This window comes from Dermacentor andersoni, chromosome 5 (assembly GCF_023375885.2).
Source record: "Dermacentor andersoni chromosome 5, qqDerAnde1_hic_scaffold, whole genome shotgun sequence".
Taxonomy (NCBI): Eukaryota; Metazoa; Arthropoda; class Arachnida; order Ixodida; family Ixodidae; genus Dermacentor; species Dermacentor andersoni.
In genome coordinates, this window is record NC_092818.1 from 124800280 (window position 1) to 124823711 (window position 23432).

Below are 23432 nucleotides of genomic sequence, written 5' to 3' on the forward strand. Positions count from 1 at the left end.
GCTGTGCAAACTGAAACGTTTAGCCTTTGGCAATGGAATTGTAGGGGCTACGTCTGCAAAAAGGCCCCCCTGCAACAATACATTCGAGCCAAAAAAGACAAACCTCAAGTCATTCTCCTACAAGAGACAAATACCGCTACACCCTCGCTATCCGGCTATGACGTGACCGCAATGACACCGCAACACAAATGTAGAGGTATCGCCACGTTGGTCAGCAACAAGCTAGCCCACACGACACACAAAATTAATCACGACCGCAGCAATTGCGAATTCATTCTCACGGAAGTCTTCCCTAGAGCCAAGGACGCCAAGAGCATATTCATCCTAAACGTTTACAGCAGCCCCAAGCACAGAGCACGAAAATTTAGGCAAATACTCCAGCTCGCCCGCAACCGTGCCGGCGACAACCCCATGATCGTGGCCGGGGACTTCAACGCTCCTAACACGGCCTGGGGATACGTCGCCAGCAGAGCCAAGGGCAAGTACTTACTAAACGACGCCGATGAACTTGACCTAACGCTCATCACGAACGCCGAATACCCTACAAGAACGGGTAACTCGGTCAACCGCGACACAACGCCAGATCTCACTTTCGTCCGCAACATTCCAAACTATCAGTGGAACAACCCCTTCGAGGATCTGGGCAGCGATCATCACATTGTTGAGACAGCGATTGACACCCCATCCAGAGAACCCAGAAAAATGACGTACGTCGACTGGGACAAGTTCCGCGAGTTCAGACACGAACGCCGAACAGGCAACAAATCAATTGAACAATGGACGTCGCAATTAAAGGCCAACATTAAGGAGGCCACGAAGGAAATAGAGACAGATCTCCCCGTTCAAAGCATGGACAGCCGACTGGGATCGTACGCTGAACAGGATCATGCACGAGGAACTCAAAATTACCACGGAAAATGAGCTCATTGACCGTCTCGCCGACAAGTACCTCCCGCTGGCCAAAAACGCTAGAGGCACGACCGCCGAAGCATATCGCAGCAAAGCCAACCGAGACCTAGATCGGGACTTCTCAACCGAAGAGATACACACGGCGCTTCAGAACCTAAACAGCAAGTCAGCGTAGGGGCCGGACGGCGTAACTAACAAGGCACTTAGAAACCTCAACGAAACCTAAATCGAAACCCTCACAGAGGAAATCAACAAAATCTGGAGGAACGGAGCACTACCCGAAGACTGGAAAACGGCCCTCATCGTGCTCATCCCAAAGCCTGGCAAGGCGCCCAACATCAATAACCTCAGACCTATCTCGCTGACGTCTTGCGTCGGCAAGGTAGCCGAGCACGCGGTCCTAAACAGGCTCTCGAGGCATCTCGAAGAAAAAGATGTCTACCCCGCAGCAATGATCGGCTTTAGACCCGGACTATCCACACAAGACGCCATGAAGCTCCTCAAGCATGAGATCATTGACGCAGACACACGAGAGACGCGAGTAATCCTAGGGCTAGACCTCGAAAAGGCATTCGATAACCTATCACATGACTACATACTCAACACGATCTCCAACCTCGACCTCGGCACGAGACTCTACGCTTATACAAAATCGTTCTTGAGCGACAGAACGGCCACCCTCCGTCTAGGGGGAAATCAAGTCCCAGAAATACAAACTCGGCGGCAAGGGCACACCGCAAGGTTCTGTCATCTCTCCGACGTTTTTTAACCTTGCACTAGCCGGCCTAGGCAAGAAACTGTATCAAATCGAGAACGTCAAATACACGATATACGCAGACGACATAACGCTTTGGGTCCCCGGAGGTAGCCTGGGATCAATTGAAAGCGCTCTGCAGCAAGCGATCGACGCGATCGAGGAATACCTCGCTCCCACCGGCCTGCAATGTTCGCCTGCGAAGTCGGAGCTCCTCGTCTACAAACCATCGAGAAGCGGTCCCAAGCCAAAGAACGAAATTACTCACTCCACACTCCATTACTCTTAGAACAAAAGACGGAGGAACCATTCCACAAGTCAGCAAAATCAGAGTCCTTGGGATGCTCATTGAGAGCAACGGCTCTAACGCCGCGACAGTGGAGAAGATCGTGACAAAGTAGAATAATGCCTTGAATCTCATACGACGCGTAGCAAACAGACAACACGGCCTTAAGGAAGAAAATCTCCTGAAGCTAACACACGCCTTTGCGCTATGCCACTTCACCTACGAGGCGGCCATGCACAGATGGAAAGCAGCAGTGAAGGACAAACTCAATGTACAACTGAGGAAGCTAGTCAAACTAGCGCTGGGAATCCCCAAGAACACCGAGACGGAGCTCCTGCTGCAACTGGGGGTGCACAATACCACTTGAAGAAATCGCCGAAGCTCAAGAACGGGCTCAATGGACAAGACTCTCTGGAACCAAACCAGGTAGAGAAATCCTAGCCAAACTAGGTCATGACACCACAGTAATGGAGAATCTATATCAAAGCGTTCCGACGGACACACGCAACTCCTACACGGTTCGCCCACTCCCGCGGAACATGAACCTCGCGCACCATCAACCCAGAAGGCTGGCACGCGGATCGTTCATCCTGCGCGAAATACGTGATAAGAAGATCTTAGCCTGTTTCGTAGACGCGGCACAGTACCCGACGAGGAAGGCTTTCGTTGCCACCACGATCAATAAGCAAGGTCAAGTCACAAACGCTCTCACAGTCAAGACCCACAAGTCCGAAATAGCAGAACAGGTCGCCATTGCACTCGCGCTCACAGACCCAACCACCACCCACTTCTACAGCGATTCACGCTCGGCCGTCAAAGCCTTTCAGAAAGGAGCAATTGCAAGCCAAGCTCTACAAATAATCAGTACATCCTCACCGCTGCAGCATCACACCATCTGCTGGTTCCCGGCACACCTCGGAGATATCGAGGACGCCCCTCGCAATCTCAATGAGATGGCTCACAGGAGCGCGCGAGACCTAACCCTCCGCGACGCCACCTATTCTGGTCGTGACCATCCCAGCGAGAATCGGGACCCTCCCTCCACATATAACGAAATAACAAAGCACTTTTATCTAGACCGCAGAATATACAGCACACCTCACAATAAGCTCACCAGGCCTCAAGCCCTCACGTTCAGAATGCTTCAAACAAACACGTACCCCACGCAGAACAGACTACATCACTACATGATTGACCTATACAAAACATCATATTGCGAAAATTACCATAGCACACTAGACGTGCATCACTTGCTCTGGCCGTGTGGTCGGACCCACGCAAACAAGGATCAAGACTCCGCCAGGTTACAAGAAGCATTACGCAGCACGGACCTGGCGGTGCAGCTCTGGGCCGTCCAGCGAGCCCGCGATGCGGCCAGGGAGTTACAACTCCCGGTCCCAACGTGGGAGTAGCCCGCTCTATGGGACCTTGCGTCCCGTAGCTCGCAGGACCTTTCATTAAAGTTATTCAATCCAATCCAATATACTGCTCACTGTCCCGTTCACTCCACTATAAAGAGGGTTTACTGTATGTTCAAGCTCTTCTCAAGTATCCCTTACCCGCTGGACTTTGTGGTCCATATATAAAAGCACGGAATCCAACACAGGCAAAATTCCCACTAACCAAGTCTTTGGATCATCTACTGAACAGCACTGTACCCTATTTTGGGCAGTTTTGCCCATTCAGCTACAGCCACACCCTTTCTATTTTAGGTGGATTCACCACCAATCTTATGTGTTTCATGTGTTCAAGGGCAACTGCCACAAGGTTTGTCTTACATATCTGTCTGACTTCTTCTAAGTGTATTACCCATTTTATTAGGCTTCTCGCACCTATGTTTACATCATCATGAACATACCCAAGCCTGGTGAACTTCTATGATGGAATTTTCCTTTTCACAGGAAACTCAACAATGGCATATTGCTGAAATGATAGATTACAAATGGTCATTATCCTCCCAATGGTCACTGGTGAGCACCTACAGATAGTTGCTTGTGCTCAAAACATACTTACAATTTGCAAATTCTTGAGTTGTCCAATGGCTGGAGGAAGCTTCTCGAACTCGTTGTCACCTAAGTACAAGGCCCGCAGTGTATCTGCAGGCAAATGACAAAATTAACACATCAAAACAAGAAATGAGCTCAGGAAGGAAAGAAATAAAGTGAGACAAATGCACAGTACTGCGGCTATAGCAAAATGGATGGTACAGTAAAGACTCCCTTTAAAGGCAAACACTGTTAAGTCCTAAAGTATCATGAACCTTTGTTTAGTTTTACACTGTTAAGCTTCTGATAAAGTGCACGTAATCCCCAGCTTCCTTTATGCACATTGTTATGAGCGAGAGCAAACTATGCTCTTTTTGTTTCTTGGCACTGGTCTCACACACACAAGTGTAGGCACACGGAATGAAAGACATGGGGTAGTTTCCTACTGGTCTCCACAGTCCATAGTCGCTGACAGCCCCAATGGCACGTCACACACATTAATGGGAATCTATTGTGCATGGTAGAGTCCCTGTGTATGAGCAATTAAATTAATCTTTGAGAGTAATCGCTGTACATGTGCGAAGGGATGTGCATGTTTCAAAGAATGCACCTCTTTGGGATGAAGCCCTGCCTAGCGTCACTCTGGAGATGCTACTACCTCCTGTACACATTCAAATATTTTATTTACAGTGCCGCTGCTTCTTAACTCCAACCAGAACAGATTTTTTCACTTTGTTCTATGGTAGCTAACTCTGTGGTGGCCTTGAGTATTCACACTTCGCCTTAATTACTGCCACCCGCTCACAGCTGTGCTTGCACTTTAATTTGGCATTGTTGTGCATGCCATTTCAGGATGCAGGGATCACTATAATCGATCGTTATGTCACTGAGAGATGCTTGCCTACACAATTCTCTCATAGGCATGTGCACAATTACTTTGTTTACAGGCAAGAGCTCACAAACAAATAATACTGCTGCTCGTTTTTCTTTTTCTTATTTAAGGATGACATTAAACAGATTTTACACTGCAGCACAGTGCTAGTTCAAGAAATGCAGAGTCTAGCTTTGTTCAAAGATTATCTCCAAGGCCATTAGTGGTCTCAGCAGTAAAATATGTTCACAGATAGTGAGCGATATTAATTGGCTGCAAACTTGAGAAAACGTGTACTCAGATATCAAGCTTCTCTTTAAGCATAACCCATGAAGTGGGGCTTGTTGTAACTGCTCCAAAAATGCTAGAAAACTCATTTGCATACAGTCAAATCAACTTATGGGGTTTAACGTTTCATTTCCCTGCCATGCTTGCTCGGTTGAATGCTCAGTGTTGTGTGTAACAGCTATACGCCCAGTGGTAGTTAGTTGGTGGTGGCTGATTTTGGGCTTGCACGGTCTACTTGGTACATATGACGTGACATTGAAAAGGATTCTGTGAAATGCACAGAAGTGCTTTAACTCAACCGGGCAGGAGTTTCTGCTACCGATGAGGTGGACGGAACCCCCAGTATGACACATGCACACGTCTCAGCCTACTATCTGCCCCAGAGATCAAATGTCCATTTATAAACATTCGTTTCAGGAATATGCCTTTATTGGAACATTCGCCCTGTAGTTTGTCTAGACAGCAATTTAGCCTGTATCATTCAAGAGACATACGAAGTGACCATAACTGCATAGGTGCTGTTCTGCTGTTTGACGAGCATTCTATTATTTGTAGATACACTGTGCAACTATTTCGTTACTCATACATAGTTTTTGCCCTTTAATAAAATAGGTTTAGTTAGTAATAACAGCACGGCACACAAGCTGCAAGGTCATAATAGCAATTTTTTTGTTCCATACATTTTCCTTGAGACACCCACCCGGTTTGCAGGAATCACGTCCTCAAGAGTCAAATTCTTTCTATGCAGTGCCCATTGGGTATTAATGTTTTACAGCACAAGGAACCAACACTGAAGCATGAAGATTACATATTGTTAGGGGTGTGCGAGTACTCAGATATCACCAAATCGGACAGTCAACGTTCAAATACTTTGATTTGCGAATCAAATATGTACTATTCGATTTTTCAAATATTCAACATGTTCAATGTGGAGACCAGCACAGAGCCACAGGTCACATGCACCACAAAGCCCTTGTACTCTATGCGGCCCAAGCAAGTGTTTCAGTTCATTTTTGGTGCAAAAGGAGTGCCCCTGGCTGACACAGTAGCAGACTTTGTCATTGCGAGTGCTCCCCAACATGGCGGGGGAAAGGGGGTAGTGAGCATCATGTGAACTTGCTGTGACCCTCCAGATAACAGAATTTTCTACAGATAGCAAATAACGCCAAACCTGACAATGAAATGGTGCGGACGGTGCCTGCTCTTTACTGTTGGTGCCGGCTATGCGCAGAACGGTGATTGAGCCACGTGATGCATGAGCCTTTCGTCTGTCGCACAGATTGGCACAAATGGCTATTCAGTACAGTGGAACGTCACTAATTCATTAGTTTCAGAGGAAAAAGAAAGCACTTGATCCCGTTCAACAAAAATACTACCTATATAAAAAAAAAAGTAAAGCCAGTTCAACACAGTGAAAGCTGTCAAAACAGTAAAGCTGGTGGTCGTTTTCTCACGTCTCAACTCGTGTTTGGGGCCATTTTCATGAAAGTCTTTTGTCTCGTCGTCGATCCGCTAGATTTGAGCTTCGTTTCTAGATTGCACACACTCTTCAGTTGCATGAGGTTGTGATCAAACCACAGCCTAGCACACACTTTGCAGCTGTGGCCACACTCATGGTCGAGCAATTCTCTCTTGAACCATCCATCGGCATCCTTTGTGGGTGAAACCTCTCGGCATCGAAGTCTCTGCTCATCCCCCTACTTTCAATGTTGGGGGTTGGCTTGCCTCAACTGGTGCTTGGTTCGCGCTTCCTGTTCTTCATCCTCAGCAGTAGCGGCTTCCCCCCGCTGGTGCTTTGCTTGCATTTCTCGCTTTCGAAGCTCGGGATTTGCGCGACGTCGGTGCTGCCACTCGCACCGAGTGGAATCCATGGGGCAAAAGGGCGTGCGCTGGCAAAACACCTGCTCCTAACCTCTCTCCTCCACCCTCCCGCCGACATGCACTCTGCAACTTGCCCCCCGCCCCTTGCGTGACACTGGACAATGGATGGCGAAGGCTCAACTTAACACTGCTAAAACATATTTTCCAGACTTTCATATACTAGAATTGAGCTGTAATCAGTGCTGATATACTAATTTGATGTTACCTTTAATAAAGGTAGACCGTACTGCACATTTTGATTTCGATGTACATAAGGTACTGGAACCTTACTACATTCTTGCTATGAATTGCTAGGAGACTCCTGAGCATGTGCAGCACTGTGTTTCCTTGTGCAAAATTTGAGAGCATTAAATTTCGTGAAAAATTTTCTAATATTCAATATTCTATTCAATATACAGCTTTTTTTTTCATGATTCGATTTCATATTTGATTCTAAATCTACTATTTGGTATTCGCGCACCCCTACCACATCATGTTAACTTTCCAACCGCAGTGACCACTGTGTTGAGTCATGCCATCGACCTCATACGGAAAAGCCCAACGTATTTCACCATATATTTCAAGTGTGTGAGAAGTATACTGGTGGCTGACACAAATATGCTCATGACAGGAGCTTAGATGTTTCAGGTTAGCATCGAGCTCGCCATACGTGAGTACAGTTATCCCAACTTCTCCGCCAAGCAGTCAGATGGTAAGAACTCTTTCCTATCCATGCTGTAAAGAGTATAGAATAAATACATAGATGCCACTGCTTTTCGTAGAGTGGGAAACAATGCAGCTGGATAGTTAACAACCACACACAGACCGCAGCTAATGATGTGCATCCCATACTTGCGCTGCCAAGAGCTTCCACTTTCTGTAGTTATTACTGCTGCCCCACACTACATTGTGGTTCGCCATGGACTCATATTAGCTGACACCAAGTAATTAATTATTTCAATTAACCATTTCACAAGGTGAACTACCATAAAAGCTAGATTAAGCGCCCTCCCTATGGTGAAAGATAATCCAAGAAAGTTTTTGCGGGGGCGGGCTTTGCTCGGTCACGGACCGAAATTCAAGGGCTGTCGGCCCCGAATCTGGCCGCCAGCGAGCTAGGCCTTTACCGTCTCCCAGCAATTGCAAGCTCCCCTGGCTTGCTCGTTACACAACATAACTGTGCACATGTTGTGCTGACCAGCATAGGTGCTTTATTACGAGCTGCATGCAATCATATGGCAAGCACCACTGGTCTCCGATTCGACGGCCCAGCAAGCCTGGCCTGCCGGCTCCTAGCCATTGACAGCTGTCAACGGAGCCGGCACTGTGGACATGGCCCTGCGGAAACAAGTCTGCGCTGCTCACATAGTCGTATTTATAATGGTATCGTTTGTTTAAAACGAAAGAGTGGTGTAAACACATTTGTTTTCACGTTATTTCCCAAGTTACGCAGTATTTCGAGCGTCCATGCTGAGGTGCCAGCTCTGGGTGGAGTTACGTGCCGTTCGCTCCTTTGTACCATGTGTCATGAATAACGTATGTGGCAAGCCAAGCTTCAATGCATCGTACGATGGATCACACACAAAATTACACTATGTGTGTCACACTTCATTTCACACACTATGTGTGTCACACTTCACACTAAATTGCATCATTTTTTGTAATTTAATATGAAATTTCGTAAAAAGTTGATGAAGAAGAAAACTGTAGCCAGGCAATCCAGTGAAAATGCATGAGACGGTTGGGCGAAGAAAGCAAGTAGTTGGCGCCAATTTCAAGTCCGTCGAAAATGGTGGGGGGGGGGGGGGCTTGCACGGTAGGGACACTTGCTCTGGATTTTACTGTAAAACATCTCCAAGTCACTCCAGACCATGTGACGGTGACAACTTCAAATAGCACTGCACTGGCAAAAAAAATCTAGAAAGGAGGAAAGGCTCACCACGTCCTGGTTGCCAGACCTTTCCTCCTTGCCTAATAAAAAGGTCTATACTACATGCATGGCTATCTCCTTTGCCTTTACTGACGCTAACGACAGCACTATCTGTTCTTGACAACTCCAAGCCCAGCAGCATGTCTGTTGTTGATATGGCTGAGGCACCTATCAGCAGGCGTTGGATTACTTCAGTTTCTTGTTTGCACAGCGCCAGCAATGTCCAGAATAAGCGTGCTGGTACAAAGTGAAGAACAGTTGCCAGGAGACACTTGTAATGTTTCCTTACCCATTATGAAGAAGTTGTTGGACAGGGACTGCTCATTCAGGTTGTTGTACGTGAGGTCGAGCACCTCGAGCATGGGGAAGGCACCGAACCCTCGAGGCAGGCTGCTGAGCCGGTTTATTCTGGGAATAGAGTAGGATACTGATGTATGCACACTATACAAAGCAAAATGGATTTTCCGGCATGCTCATGACTTGTCCCCTCCAAAGGCTCACAGTGGACACTTATCGCTGTTGCGGCTGTGCTCTAAGTACAAACATGAGCCTCTGAAAAAAGTAGCCACAAAAAAGGAAGGCGCTGCACCCATATATTTCATAAATAAAGGCCATGTAATGCTTGGAACAGAAAGGCAGTGGTCTATCAGAGCAATAAAACAGGCGTTAAGGGCAGGGAAATGCCGTCAAGAAAAGCAGAGAACTAGGTGGCATTATGAAATTAGGAATTTAGCAGGCATAGAAAGAAATAAATTAAATTATGGGGCTTTACGGTACCGAAACCATGATCTAATTATGAGGTACACTGTAGTGGGGAGCTTTAGGTTAATTTTGACCCGCTAGGCTTCTTTAATGTGTACCCAATGCATGGTACACGAGCATTTGTGCATTCTGTGCCCATCAGAATGTGGCCACAGCCGGTATCAAACCCACGGCCTCGAGCTAAGCAGCGTAACGCCATAGCACTGGGCTGTCGCAGCGGATGACACAAGATGAATTCGGGTGATGAAAGACATTCGTAATTGGATCATGATTATGATGACAAAAGCATATTCCCGAAAACACCAGTTAATGCACCCAACCCCGATTTCTGAAGCACCATTGCTGCCTAGCAGCCCCCTTACCACAAACACTCACATTTTTTTTATTGCGCTAGTTTTATGCAAATGAGTGAGCATATTTTTAAATGTTTGTTTTCACTTCTAAATGCAGGCCCAGACTTTGTGCACACTGTGCATGAAGTCCAGGCGAAATAGTGAGGACATCTTCGAAGCCATACTATTCTTGTGATAAAGACTCTAGTTGCTCCTGCACCAAGGACATGGCCAGCAATGAATGAGGCAGCCAATCAGAGCCAAAAATATATATATATATATATATATATATTTTTTCCAATTGCTTCTTACACCCTCAAATAACATATCCATTTCTCAATGCGAATACATTTCTGCCCTTTATTCTTGCATGGACTGCACCGCATACATTTGCCCCTACATTTAACGAAAATAAGTATGGCCCTTTCATCGGTTTTCAATTTATGGAAATACCAGAGGTAGTTTTGAAGTTGGTAGGGCTAGAAGTAATAACTGCAAATTGTTACTGTCATTAATAGCAAGCGAAAAAGCTGTTTCAGAGAATTCACTATGCATTCCTACAAACACTTTACCATTTTATTGAGAACCACCTAGTTTTTGACATCCAAAGCAGCACACGTCTCACCAATGGGCACTCGCATTCGGGGGCAATCGGTAGAATGTAAAGGTCATATAAAAATCCAGTAAAAAACACACATCACACTGAACATATTAATGTTGCCATTTGTTTTTGAGGCTGGAGATAAACTGCCCCAGCTGCTGCTACTTCACTTGGCAGTGGAGGCAACTTTCATTCTTCTTGATACTGTAGCGCCCACTGATGCCCCTAGGTGCAGACACTAAAGGTCAGCTCTCAGCTGGCACTGCAAAAGATGACAAAAATAAAGTTGGGCAGCACGTGCTCATGTGGCAAGCACGGCATGCACTAGTCCATTCTAAGAGCCTGCTACGCTGGTCCTCTGGTCCTGGAACTCTGCGGCAACCTCTTGGTTCACGACATTGGTGACCCGGATGTGATGACCTCGACCTTGACGTTCGCATGCACCGCCAAACTTTATTTTCATGATCTTTTTTGAAGTTTCGACCAAGAGAACTGACCTTTGGCGTCCGCACGTAGCGGCGTCGGTGGGAACTACAATATTAACATTGAAATAGTGCAAAGCACAAGGTTAGTACCCTTTTTCAAATCCATGACACATGGAAATTGCCCTGCATACCACTTTACAAGAACTTGTTAGTACATGTGCTAGTCTGCTGTTGACCAGTAACAGTCACTGAAAGCAAACAAAATTAACACTGCTCTCAAAGAACAGCCAACCCGAAATGAAACTGTCAAGAACAAAACAACATAAGAAAAAAAGCAACTAACATGCACTCTACAACAAGGAAGACCAAACAGAAAAATTTAATTAGGGAAACACGCACCCCCTAGGAGACCAGTGTACAGCTACTGGCTGAATCACATATGCACCCACCCTCGTCGAAAGACAATATTTAAGGTGATGTCATCAGTGAGTCAGCAGCAGCAGCTGATGACACACTAGAAATATAGAGACCACACAGCACCTATGGAGGGCATGGCAATGCACGATGGTGCAAAGTACCAGTCACTTGGCAGTGGAACTAGGGAAGTTCACATTAATGTTTAGGTAGCATGCATCCCATCAGCACTACCAGGTCAATTTCGCAATATATACATTGTGTGGTGATTCATTGTTCACTGCCTTTATTAGTTGTGTGCCTGTCCTTGTGCGTTAGCACTGGCTTATGCCACATTGATGCCACAAAGCCAGTGAGAACAGGAAATGACTGTGAATGAATGAATGAATGAATGAATGAATGAATGAATGAATGAATGTGTGCTTTTTATTGGCACAAGAGCCAGGTATGGCCAAAGGGCGCCACACAATTGTTAGTGATTTCGCGGTGGAGTGATGGATTCTATGAAGTTGATGGGACGTGGCTGTAAAGGGGCCTAAAAAATAGTCACCATAAGGTGCATAAAGTGTACATGTAATAAGATTATGACGATGACAAATGACGGGTACTATGAGCATTATGGTGCTTTGCAAATAATGATACGATATAAAAAATATGTAAGATGCTGAAATTCACTAGAGCACCACTGCCTCGTTAGAGCCCTTGAGACCCAAGGGCCTGGAGGCATGTGCTATACAAATAAACTATCACAGCGGCATCCTCTGGAAAGAGGATGCGCTACTAATTTAATGGGCCGATAACATGTAGGACAACATCATTTAAATCATTGAGGACTGCTTTGGTGTTAAAAAACGGTTCTTTGCCAAGAAACATAGCTGAGTGAAAAGGGACACAATAATGATATACAAGAGGAAAATGTTTCTTTCTCTCAGATTTGGCTTTCTGACACTCCAAGAGAACGTGGAGGACGATCGGCCTCTGACCACATCGACCACAGGTTGGAGATTCATTTCCTGTAAGCAGAAAATTGTGGGTACCAAATGTGTGCCCTGTTCCGAGACAACAGAATAGGACATCTGTTCACCGTGATTTCATTGGGGAGGGCCAAAAACCTAACTGTGGCTTTATAGCTTGCAGTTTATTATTTATTTCTGCGTTCCACATGCGTTGCCAGTGTTTTCGCAGTTTCTTTCGTAAGAAAGGCTTCAGATCTGTGACAGGCACCGCAGCCATAGGAATAATGGTTAGTGATGTGAGTGATGTGGCCATTTTATCAGCTAGTACATTACCCTCGATGCCTATATGGCCAGGCACCCAGCATATTACTACATGTTTATGCGATAGATAAATACTGCATAAGAGAGAGTAGAGTTCATTGAAGACAGGATTTGTATGCTTTTGTGAAGAAATGAGTGCTTTTACAAGACTTAATGAGTATGTGAATATGATTGCTCGGTCAAGTTTTAGTTTCTTTATGTTTTACTGCAGATAGTACTGCATAGGCTTCTGCAGTGAAGATACTTGTTAGCAGGTTCAATACATCAGATTTAGAAAAAGAGGGACCAACAGCAGCATAAGATACATCAGCATGTGATTTTGACGCGTCTGCGTAGAATTCGGAGCAGGAGCACTTTGATTGAAGTTCATGGAAATGCATAGCGATTTCGAGGTCAGGTGCGTGCTTTGTGACCTCTAGAAAGGATACATCACAATCTATCACCTGCCACTCCCAGGGTGGTAATAGCTTAGCTGGAGGCATTAGGCGATGTTCGAGAACTGGGACATTCATTTTGTCGCTAAGTTCTCTTGCACGCAGTGACCAAGGGAGTCTCAAAGAGGGTCTATTACGAAAAAGTGTTTCACACGTCAAGTCGTTAACGGTTGTGAAACGTGGATGTTCTTTATTAGAGCGCACTTTGAGAAAATAGGTGAAGCTGATTTATGTTTTCTGAAAATGAAGTGACGACTCATCTGACTCTACATACAGACTTTCGACAGGGCTTGTTCTAAATGCGCCAGTGACCAGGCGGATACCGAGATGATGAACAGGGTCTAACATCTTTAGCGCGCTCGGTAAGGCAGAGTGATATACTACGGCACCATAATCTAATCGTGATCGAACTAAGCTCCTGTAAAGATTCAGTAAACACTTCCTGTCGCTACCCTATGTTGTGTGGGATAGGATTTTAAGTAAATTCATTGTTTTAAGACATTTTATGTGTGAAATTAAAGTAAGCCTGGAGTCAAGTATAACACCTAGAAATTTGTGCTCTTTGTGAAAGGAATTTGTTGTCTGCCCAGTTCTACAAAAGGTTCAGGAACTAGGCCTTTCTTTCTTATAAAGAGAACACAAGAGCTTTTCTAGGGGCTGATTTTAATCCATTTTGATCTGCCCACTTAGACACCTTGTTTAAGCCCTGCTGTACCTGTCTCTCACACACTGTAAGGTTGCACAATTTGAAACCTATTTGTATATCGTCTACGTAGACGGAATAAAAGATGGCCAGTGGTAGAGAAGCACAAAGTGTGTTCATCTTAATGATAAAGAGTGTGCAACTGAGTACACCTCCCTGGGGTATACCAGTTTCTTGTATAAAAGGTCGACATAATATGTTGCCGATTTTCACGCGGAAGATACGATTCTATAAATAGTTTTCAATTATTTTCAGTATATTTCCATAGATGGCCATTCCCGACAAGTCTCGCAAGATCCCGTAGCGTCATGTTGTGTCATATGCCTTCTCCATATCGAGGAATATCGATAGGAAAACTGTTTGTGTACAAATGCATGGCGGATATATCCTTGAATGCACACAAGATGATCGGTTGTCGACCGCCCTTCTCTGAAGCCACTCTGATAGGGATCGAGCATATTGTTGAGTTCAAAGAAATGTATGAGTCTGCGATTAATCATTTTTTCAAGAAGCTCACACAGACAATTTGTAAGAGCTATTAGACGATAACTTGCCGCCAAGGAAGGGTCTTTTCCCCGCTTCAGAACAGGAACCACAATCACTTCTTTCCATGTGGATGGGAGGTATCCCGCAGCCCAAATAGTGTTGAAAAGTACGAGTAGTGTAACTTGTGTGTCAGTATGTAAGTTTTTTGATCATGTCATACATGACTCTGTCAGGTCCCGGTGCAGAGCGCTTGCATGTGTTCAAGGCAGCTTTCAACTCGGCAATACTGAAAGGCCAGTTATACGGTTCATTCTGTCTGCACTTACGTATGATTGGCTTCCATTCTTCTATTTCTTTATGTTTAAGGAAGGATTGAGAATAGCGGATTGAGCTCGACACACGCTTAAAGTACTCCCCAAGAAAGTTTGCCTGCTCTTCTAAGGTATTCACTTGACCATTCACCAGAGGCAACAGATTTATTTGCTGCCCTTTTAGCCTCCTTACGCCATTCCAAACTTTCGCCTCCTGTGTGTAAGAACTTATACCTGAAGGGAACCTCACCCAGCTTTCTCTCTTCGCCTGATGTCGTATCCGCCTTCCCTGCAACTTTTTTATGTGTTTAAATTCAATTAGATTTTCTGCATTCGGCGATTTGTGCAATATTCCCCATGCCTTATTCTCCCTCTTTCGTGCATCTCTAATGTTTTCATTCGACCAGGAAACACGTCTGTTAAGTGAACCACCACTTGCTTGCGGGATAAACTCTTCAGCAGCATCAATAATAAAAGTGGTAAAATATGCGACAGCTTCATCTATACTAACATTGTTTATAAAATCGGGTGGTAAATGAATTGATTTTTTAAAATGCTCCCAGTCAGCCAATGCTAATTTCCAAATGGGAACACGGGGAGGGTTGTCAAGCTGTGTTATTGAGTTTAAAGTTATAGGGAAGTGGTCACTTCCAAAAGGATTATTCATCACATTCCATTCCAGATGAGGCAGAAAGGAAGCAGAGCCTATTGCTAGGTCTATGGATGAATATGAATTGTGTTGAATGCTGTAATATGTTGGCTCCTTCTTATTAAACAGGCAGGCACCAGACGTAAGGACGAAATTTTCAATGAGTCGCTCTTTTGCGTCGCAATGCGCGTCTCCCCACAATGTGTTGTGAGCGTTAAAATCGCCCGCAAGTATGTAGGGTTCTGGGAGCTGAATTATGAGGTTATAGAAATTGGCTTTTTGGAGGTAATAGCTTGGGGATATATATATGGTACAGACAGTTACCAACTTATTGAAAAGAACCCCTCTAAGTTACACTGCCTCGAGGGGTGTCTGTAAGGCTACATGGCGACAAGCTACAGACTTGTCTGCAAGGATTGCTACACTGCCACCCAAGGTGTTAGCCTCATTACGGTCCTTGCAGAAGATGGTGTACTGGCGAAGAAAGTTTGTTTGTGTACGTTTTAGATGCGTCTCCTGAACACACAGCAACTTCGGATTATGTTTGTGTAGGAGTTCTCTAATATCGTCAAGGTTATGGAGAAGTCCTCTAACATTCCATTGTAGTATCTGTGTATCCATTATGCTACTTGTGTTTAGTGCTGTGTTTAAGAGACAAGGATTAGCTCAGGAGCCCTTTGCAGGTGCCGTGGCGGGAGTTTCGTCTTTCTTGGAGCGGTCGAGAGATGCTCGCCGCTCCTTAGGCGCTGTCTGGCTGGTTGTTGTGTCCATCGCCTCTTGCGAGGCAATGGACACTCGCTCTTTCGAGCACTTTGTTTGACGTGAAGGCCTCAGCATGTTAGATGACACCTTAGAGGCCACCTGCCCGGAGGTGGTTGGCCCCTTCTTCTGGGGTGGTGGAAGAGTACAAACTGTAGCCACCGGGGGGCCAGATGGTGTCACCGCCGGCTCACTGTGTGTGGACCGGACAGCTGCCGGAGGCCATTGTGGCACTACCCCCTGACGCGCCACACCAGCAAAGCTGCTCTTAGGCAGATATGACACCCGCCTACGTGCCTCCTTGAAAGATATCTTTTCTTTGATTTCGATTGTGACGATTTCTTTTTCTTTTTTCCAGGATGGGCACGACATTGAGTATGCGGCATGCTCCCCATCACAGTTAACACAGTGGAGAGCGTTCTCACAAGATTCAGAGGTATGTTCATGGGCACTGCATTTCGTACAGGTTAGGTGGCCATGGCAGCTCTGTGAACTGTGGCCGAAACGTTGGCATCTGAAACATCTGAGGGGATTTGGCACATATGGCCTAACACGAAGCTTGATGTACCCGGCCTCTACAGACTCGGGCAGAACACTTGAGCCGAATGTCAGTATCAGGTGCTTGGTTTTGATTTCATTGCTGTCACGCCTCATCTTAATTCTTTTGACATTTATAACATTTTTGTCACTAAAGCCCTCCAAGAGTTCAACCTCAGTGAGCTCCAGCAAGTCATCGTGCGAGACAACGCCCCGGGTTGTGTTCATCGTACGGTGCGGGGTTACAGTTACATGGGTTTCCCCCAATGACAACAGCTTTGGCAATTTCTCATACTGCTTCTCATCACAGAGCTCCAAGAGGAGATCACCGCTGGCCATCCCCGACACCTTATAACCTGAACCAAACACTTCAGTCAATGACTTGGAAACAAGGAAGGGTGAAATTGTTCGAACTGGCTTAGCTGGTCTTTCAGAATGGATGACATGGAAACGTGGGAAGTTGTGGACTTGGCGACCAAAAAACTGGAAAACTTCATTGGTGCGCCCTCTTTTCTGAGGGCTATCAGGGAGTGGTTGGAAGGAGATATCCATAGAGGAATGTGTAGTTTTCGGTAATGACGCCAGCCACCCACCATGGAGCCCAACAAGGGGACGCTGCAGGGACTGTAAAAACAGGTCCTGCAAACACCAGCTGTACGTTATCACAATAACCAAATATGAAATAACATAGGTTGGCTATTCACACAAGGTTAACCCTTGCTACCTGGAAAAATTGGAAGTACAGGGAAGCCAGGAGAAGACAGGAAAGGTGGAAAGTGAGAGAAAGACGAAGGTTAGAGAGAAAGAGAGACAGGAAACGGCAACTACCGATTTGCCCCGGGTAGGCCAGTCTGAGGGTGCCGTCTATGTGAAGCAGAGGTCAAAGAGGTGTGTTGCCTCCACCGGAGAAGCTAAAAGGTCCGAACACCCGGCATCGGCTCAACCCCAGGATCCCCTTTTCCCCAGACACGGCTACACGCGGGAGGGGCCCACCCTCGTGTGCTCAGGTACGTGGTGTCGCAGCACACCAAACGCCTGCTGACGCAGGCGCCCCTGCAGGGGGAAATGACTGTGAAGGACAAAACATCGATCCTGACAGGTCTCTCAAGCTTTCCTAGACACTTGTAAGCCATGCAATATCTTGAAGATGCATACAGCCTTCCAGTAAGCTGGGAGACCCGAAGAGTATGACAATAATGCAAGCATATACTGTACATACTCGTGTAATGGCTGCAGGTATTTTTTCCGAGATCTTGTGGTGAAAATCGGGAGTGCAGCCATCACACAGAGAAATATATATATATTTTTCTTTTTCATAAATATTTTCGGTAGTACTTGCTTTTATTGAACTACAGTACTCAGTTGTACTAGCTCTGGCCATTCTTGTCTATTCCCGTAGCGTGTCACCTGCCAGTTGGAATAAATGGTGACGCCCCACAGACCAACGACAAGTATCTCAGAGGCAACCACTATATCTCGGAGGCTGTGCTTGTGCTACCTGGAGGTGCCAAAAACTCAGCACGGCTTGCCTTGGTTTGCCACCGATTAAAAGAAAAATGCTTCGGAATCCTCGTACCGCACAACACGTAACTCTGCCAACCTTCTCGAAAATCAAGGGTGCGGCTTATACATGGGCAATTTCTAAACATATTTATCAAAATTTTTTTTTACAATGTTCTGGGTGCAGCTTTCACACGGATGCGGCCAATGCACGAGTATATATGGTAGCATTTGTGAAAACCGATCATGTGTAGATTTTAAAACTTTTTAATAAGTAGTATGTTAATGCCCCGAAGCTGTACTGCACCTTATGATGCAGAGTGGAGGGAACCATACAAATCTTAACTGGCTGAGGTTCTTTATGTGACCTAAATATAAATGCACAAGTACCTTAGCTTTCAACTATTGGAATGTTGTCACCATAACCACTGCGAGAAGGTAAGTTAGCTGTCTTAGAATCTATAAAGTTTGCACAATCTTGCGAAACATTTAAACATATTTTTTTTTAATGTTCGTGTAATAGGTACTGGGAAAGTGCGACAGGGGAAAACTCAATATTGGAAGCATGCATACTTATTACAGCTACTCACGCCAAGTTCAGGATCTTGAGTTTTGGCATTGTAGAGATTGATGAGGGCAACTCCTGCATGCAATGAATGGAAATGTCAAATCACAGCAAGTGCTCCATGAGGCAGTGCACATTAAAACTTCATTATCACAATCCCACCTGTCGCCATTTGCTAAAATGTAACGTTTCTATTTTCAATGACTCACCTAGGTGCACAATAAAAATTCATGCTGTAGAAAGGCAAAATAAAATTATCTCCCTCCTGGAAGAAAATTCTGAAGGTCACTTTCTCTGGAGCTGATGCAGTACTGCAATGATAAATCATGCTCACCAGTGCGATAACATCTCTGAAACAGTTTTCACTCAACTTCATAATTCAACCGAAATCTCATTATAGTAATGAATATGGATATGAAAAATTCTTGAATATCTCAAAGTAAATCAGAAAATACTTTTTCTGATGTTAGCATGTGAAGAATATGTGCTTATAACAAATATCAGATAAACCAAAGATATTTTCTTGTCAGATGTGATTTTCTAAGAACGAGGTTCAGTTGTGTAACTAGTTGCTTTTGTTGATAAAGAACGTACCATTTTCTTACGTCATATAAAGCACAACGCTGGCTTTTCAGTAAGTTTTACTGCTTTTGATTCCGCCGGCTATTTCAGTTTGTTTAGAATGCTGCAGCAGGTCCAAGGAGGAGAATATGTGGTAACAACATATCAAAAAGTGGCAACATAACAGCAACACCAACCAAAAGAAGAAAAACAATGTGCCTTTCAGTTCACACAGAAGCACCGTCCACAATCTACGAAAATGGGTATGCAATCTATCTATGGCGACACTAAAGAGGACTATTAAGTTAAGCAATATTAGTAAATTGCAGTTCTGCAATAGCAATGCGGCCACTCCTATCATGGAAGGAGGCCTGTTGCATGCAGGAAAGATACAAGAACAAAAGATGAGTAGTGATGACATATGATATTCCCACACCAGCTCACAGTGACGTCACGAAGTATTACAGCATCTACTCAGGTATAGTTACCGGTAAAGAAGGACTGCATCGCATTAAGGAAATCAATGAATCAACCTAGCAAGCTTTTGGAATTTTTCATGCACCAAAAGCCCATGTACAATGATGATGATGATGATACTTTGTACCGTCAAATCTGTGACATCACATCGACACACTAGTGCTGTGGTTTCAGCACAAAATCCAATATGGGGAAGATCGGTCTTCGTTTTCTTCAGTAATAGTCAACCTTTTCCAGCAAGGTGAATTAGAAGGGTTTCAAAAGACTACACTACCAGTCTTAAGCCGATCTAGTGTCACTAGTTAGTGTGTCTTTAAATAAGTTTCAGCATACATTACAGGCAACGGAGGTGAACAAAAGAAGCTGAGGCATGTACATCAACTATACCCAGTATCCCCAGATGAGGAAATGGATAGCTCCTCAGGTAATACAAGACACTACAAAAGCTTCCCATTTTTCTGTTGGTCTTCTACACTTCTTTCATAACCTAACTGAAGTGCAGCCAGATAGTTTAGACTTAGTATAAAAACACTGGATGTGTTAAAATGTTTTTAACAGCTTAAAAATTTATCTCTCCTAAAGCTAGGAAGAGCTGCAGAGTGTGTAACAATAAGCAAATCAGTTTTGCACAAATACGCAAGCTGGAGGAAGTTTTGAGAAATCCCCTGAAAAGTTTTCTGCACATTTATGAAAAGTGGAGAAAGTTTCATGCCTAGGGGTGCTCATGCCTACTACGGCTTACTGATGTCAAGTGTGCTACCACAAACAAACACGCAATGTGCAATATTTACATGTTTGTTCAAGAACTAAAAACACCACTGCTTGCCTCCCACTTCTTTCCATGCTTTCAACTTTCCTTCCAGCTACATGAAAACTCAGGTGCTTTCAGCCACAAAAGGCAGTTCTCATGCCTCAGTATAGGTGCTGCAGTACCCGTACGTTCAATTCCATACCCCTTTCCCTTTGGAAAGCATCGAGAATGACAACTCATTGTGCATTATTCGTGCCATTTTCCTGCCAACTATCAAGAAAATGCACCTAGGAATGATTAGAAGTTGAAAGGCTGACAAGACGAATGCTTGTCCAAAAAGTTCTGTCACCACATTTGCTGATCTAGATAGTCAACTGCCACATGCTGGAAAAAGTATCTTAAATGTTCAGCCACCTAGATCGACACGATGAGGAAAGCAAGGATTGTACATGGTGGACATCTGATGAATAGTGTAAACTAAGGCAATTCGGAAAGGTGATATGAGAGAAAGAAAATTTTTTCCGGAGACTGCGTGCAGATATATTTACAATGTTACTAACATTTTGCAACAATGTTTCTTTATGCACAGACTAAAACTTCCTGCAATCTTCACTTATAAATTACACTAATATGGCCCATATCAAGTATATAAAAAATTGACATGTGGCCCTAATGCTGTTAAACTTCATCAATTTACCAGCACGGATAAACTGCTACTGGCATTGGCACAATACAGAGAAAATAGAATTGTTTCCACAAGAATATCTAGTGCACTGGCACTAATGGCAGCCTCCTTCACATGTCATTATAATAGATAAATATGAATAACTAGCAATAAATACATTATTTTAATGGCACAGAAAGTACCGACGAGAATGGTGTAGCTATTAATGTTTGTTCACCAACGTAAGACATGCTAGATTTCTCTATCCTTAGCATGGCAGATGTGGAGCTTGCAAATCAACTTACCACAATTTGGTTGTTGCATAGTGTCAGAATTTCCAAGTTGTACAAATTTGCTATGCTAGCAGGAACAACTGCAAACAAAATTTGAAGCTTTCACCAACACATAAAGCTATTAACATTCAAAATGGTCAATATAATGGTGCAAATTGTGAACCTATGTTTTTACACTGGTGCGTAACATGCATATGTCAAGATTACAAGTGTCATTGATAAAATAATCTCTAGCAAATGCAAACCAAATGCAAATGCATGTTAATGATCTAATCCTTGCTTCACTTAAAGCTTCATGTCCAATTTAAACACATATCCCAGTCTCAGAAAAGCAAGGAAATGCACCTAGCTCATCTACACACAGTCAGCAGCATTACAAGTAACACTGTGGTATTGATTACGCAACACACAATGATGGTGTCGATAGGATGCCGCACCACCACAAAACACTGAATGTACATCGTGTTTTTCAGTTGAGAAAGTTCAGCAATGTCTAAAGAAACTGATATCTTTTTTTCTCTCGAGAAATAATGCTAGCATGAAGGTTTACAGCTTTAAAACACTGTTTTAGAAATTTACAAACAGTTTTACAGTTTGAAATGCCCATATACCATGTCATACAACTCCTCATTATCATATTTTTATTTCATTAGTAGTGCACCATCAAGCTGCGTTTTCCAGTATTTTCATAGAAGGCCACCTCAGCAACTGCCACGAAAAGAAGATATGAACTACAAAATGTTTGCTTTTGCTGAACTTCTTTGCACATGCAGTGCTGCTAGCGGGTGTAGCAGCCTACTATATGCAAGTAGGTCTGGTGCTAATACATAGCACTACATTCCCTAATCAGTGAGCTTATGCTTGCTTGTTTTTTACCTTCCTATTCATATAGACCGTTTTTTCGTAGGCGCCGCCATATTGTGAACGCAGTGGCGCCGCCTATGAGCAGCGCCATACTGGCTTGGGTGAAAGCGGTCTTTTGCATGGCAGGTATACGCTCGGCGGTAGGTTCTGGCGTTTGTTTTCGCGGTCGTGCGGTCTATTTAGTATGACGTGCGTCTTCTACGTGGTAAACGGTTCTGTGAGGCGTGCTGGAGTGGTTTAAGGCGTCATGGCCGGAATTTCTGCTGGCGTTGAGGTGTACGGAACACGCAGCGCGATGGGGGGGGGGGGGGGGGGGGGTGCTCGCATATTTGAGCCTACAATCAGCCTCGGAGATAAATTGTGTATTTCTAAATGTTCCAATCACTAATGCGACCTTATTGCAGTATTATCCTCTATTTCTAAGCTGCAGTTTAGGAGCCATAAAACATACGCGACGATCGTAACAGCATGGGTACTATTCTGCTACGATAGGAGCTGTGCTGTTTGACAAGCGTTCTAACTGTTCACTGCAGTTACATTGCGTGACTACTTGGTTGGATGGATGAGGTTTCCACCCATTAATAAAATAGTTTTGGCTAGTAATAGCAGCATACCTTACAGTCTGAATTAAGCTTGTCCAGCAAAGCGACCGTTTACGAACTGCGCGAGCGTCCTAAGCAACATAGGTGCTGGATTACAGATATCTTTGTTCTGTATAGCGCATGGTCCAAGCATACGGCATCAGCGGTTATATATTTACAAACGTTGTGCGGCGTTAGCCCGTTTTCTCTTGCTTTTTAGAGAAAGAGGATGATAACCGAATTTTTTTTTTCGGTTGTGTTCGTTCAGTTCTCTACGACGCACTCACACGTATTACGGAAATTTTGCGCTCAAAAATAGCCATCGCATTCTTTTTATGCGAGCCCTCTCATATATTATGGCTGTATACAGGCGAAAAAGGCAATGCCGAAGCACACAGCTTATATGTGTATCGTGCTGGCTCACCAACCGCAGTGGTCGCTGTGTTGAGCAGCGCCATGGGCCTCATGCAGCAAGGCTAGCGTAGACATATGGTAATTTCAAGCATACTAGACTTGAAATGCGTGAGAACGATGCCAGTGTATCAAAAATATTTGATAGCGCCTGCCGCTCAGATGTTTCGTGGTTGCCTTAGGTTGGCCGTG

At 44.5% G+C, this 23432-nt stretch overlaps 1 protein-coding gene across 1 annotated transcript in view; it reads right to left on the reverse strand.

The window, feature by feature from the left end:
* ics (ras suppressor protein 1) overlaps positions 1-23432 on the reverse strand; it is a 53781-nt gene that overhangs the window by 22136 nt on the left and 8213 nt on the right. Inside the window, exons 3-6 of the mRNA XM_050178479.3 lie at positions 21397-21464; positions 18664-18716; positions 9173-9291; positions 3963-4045 (exon numbers count right to left, since the gene is read on the reverse strand). Of these exons, the coding sequence (XP_050034436.1) occupies positions 3963-4045; positions 9173-9291; positions 18664-18716; positions 21397-21464 (323 nt within the window). The remainder of the gene's footprint in view (positions 1-3962; positions 4046-9172; positions 9292-18663; positions 18717-21396; positions 21465-23432) is intronic.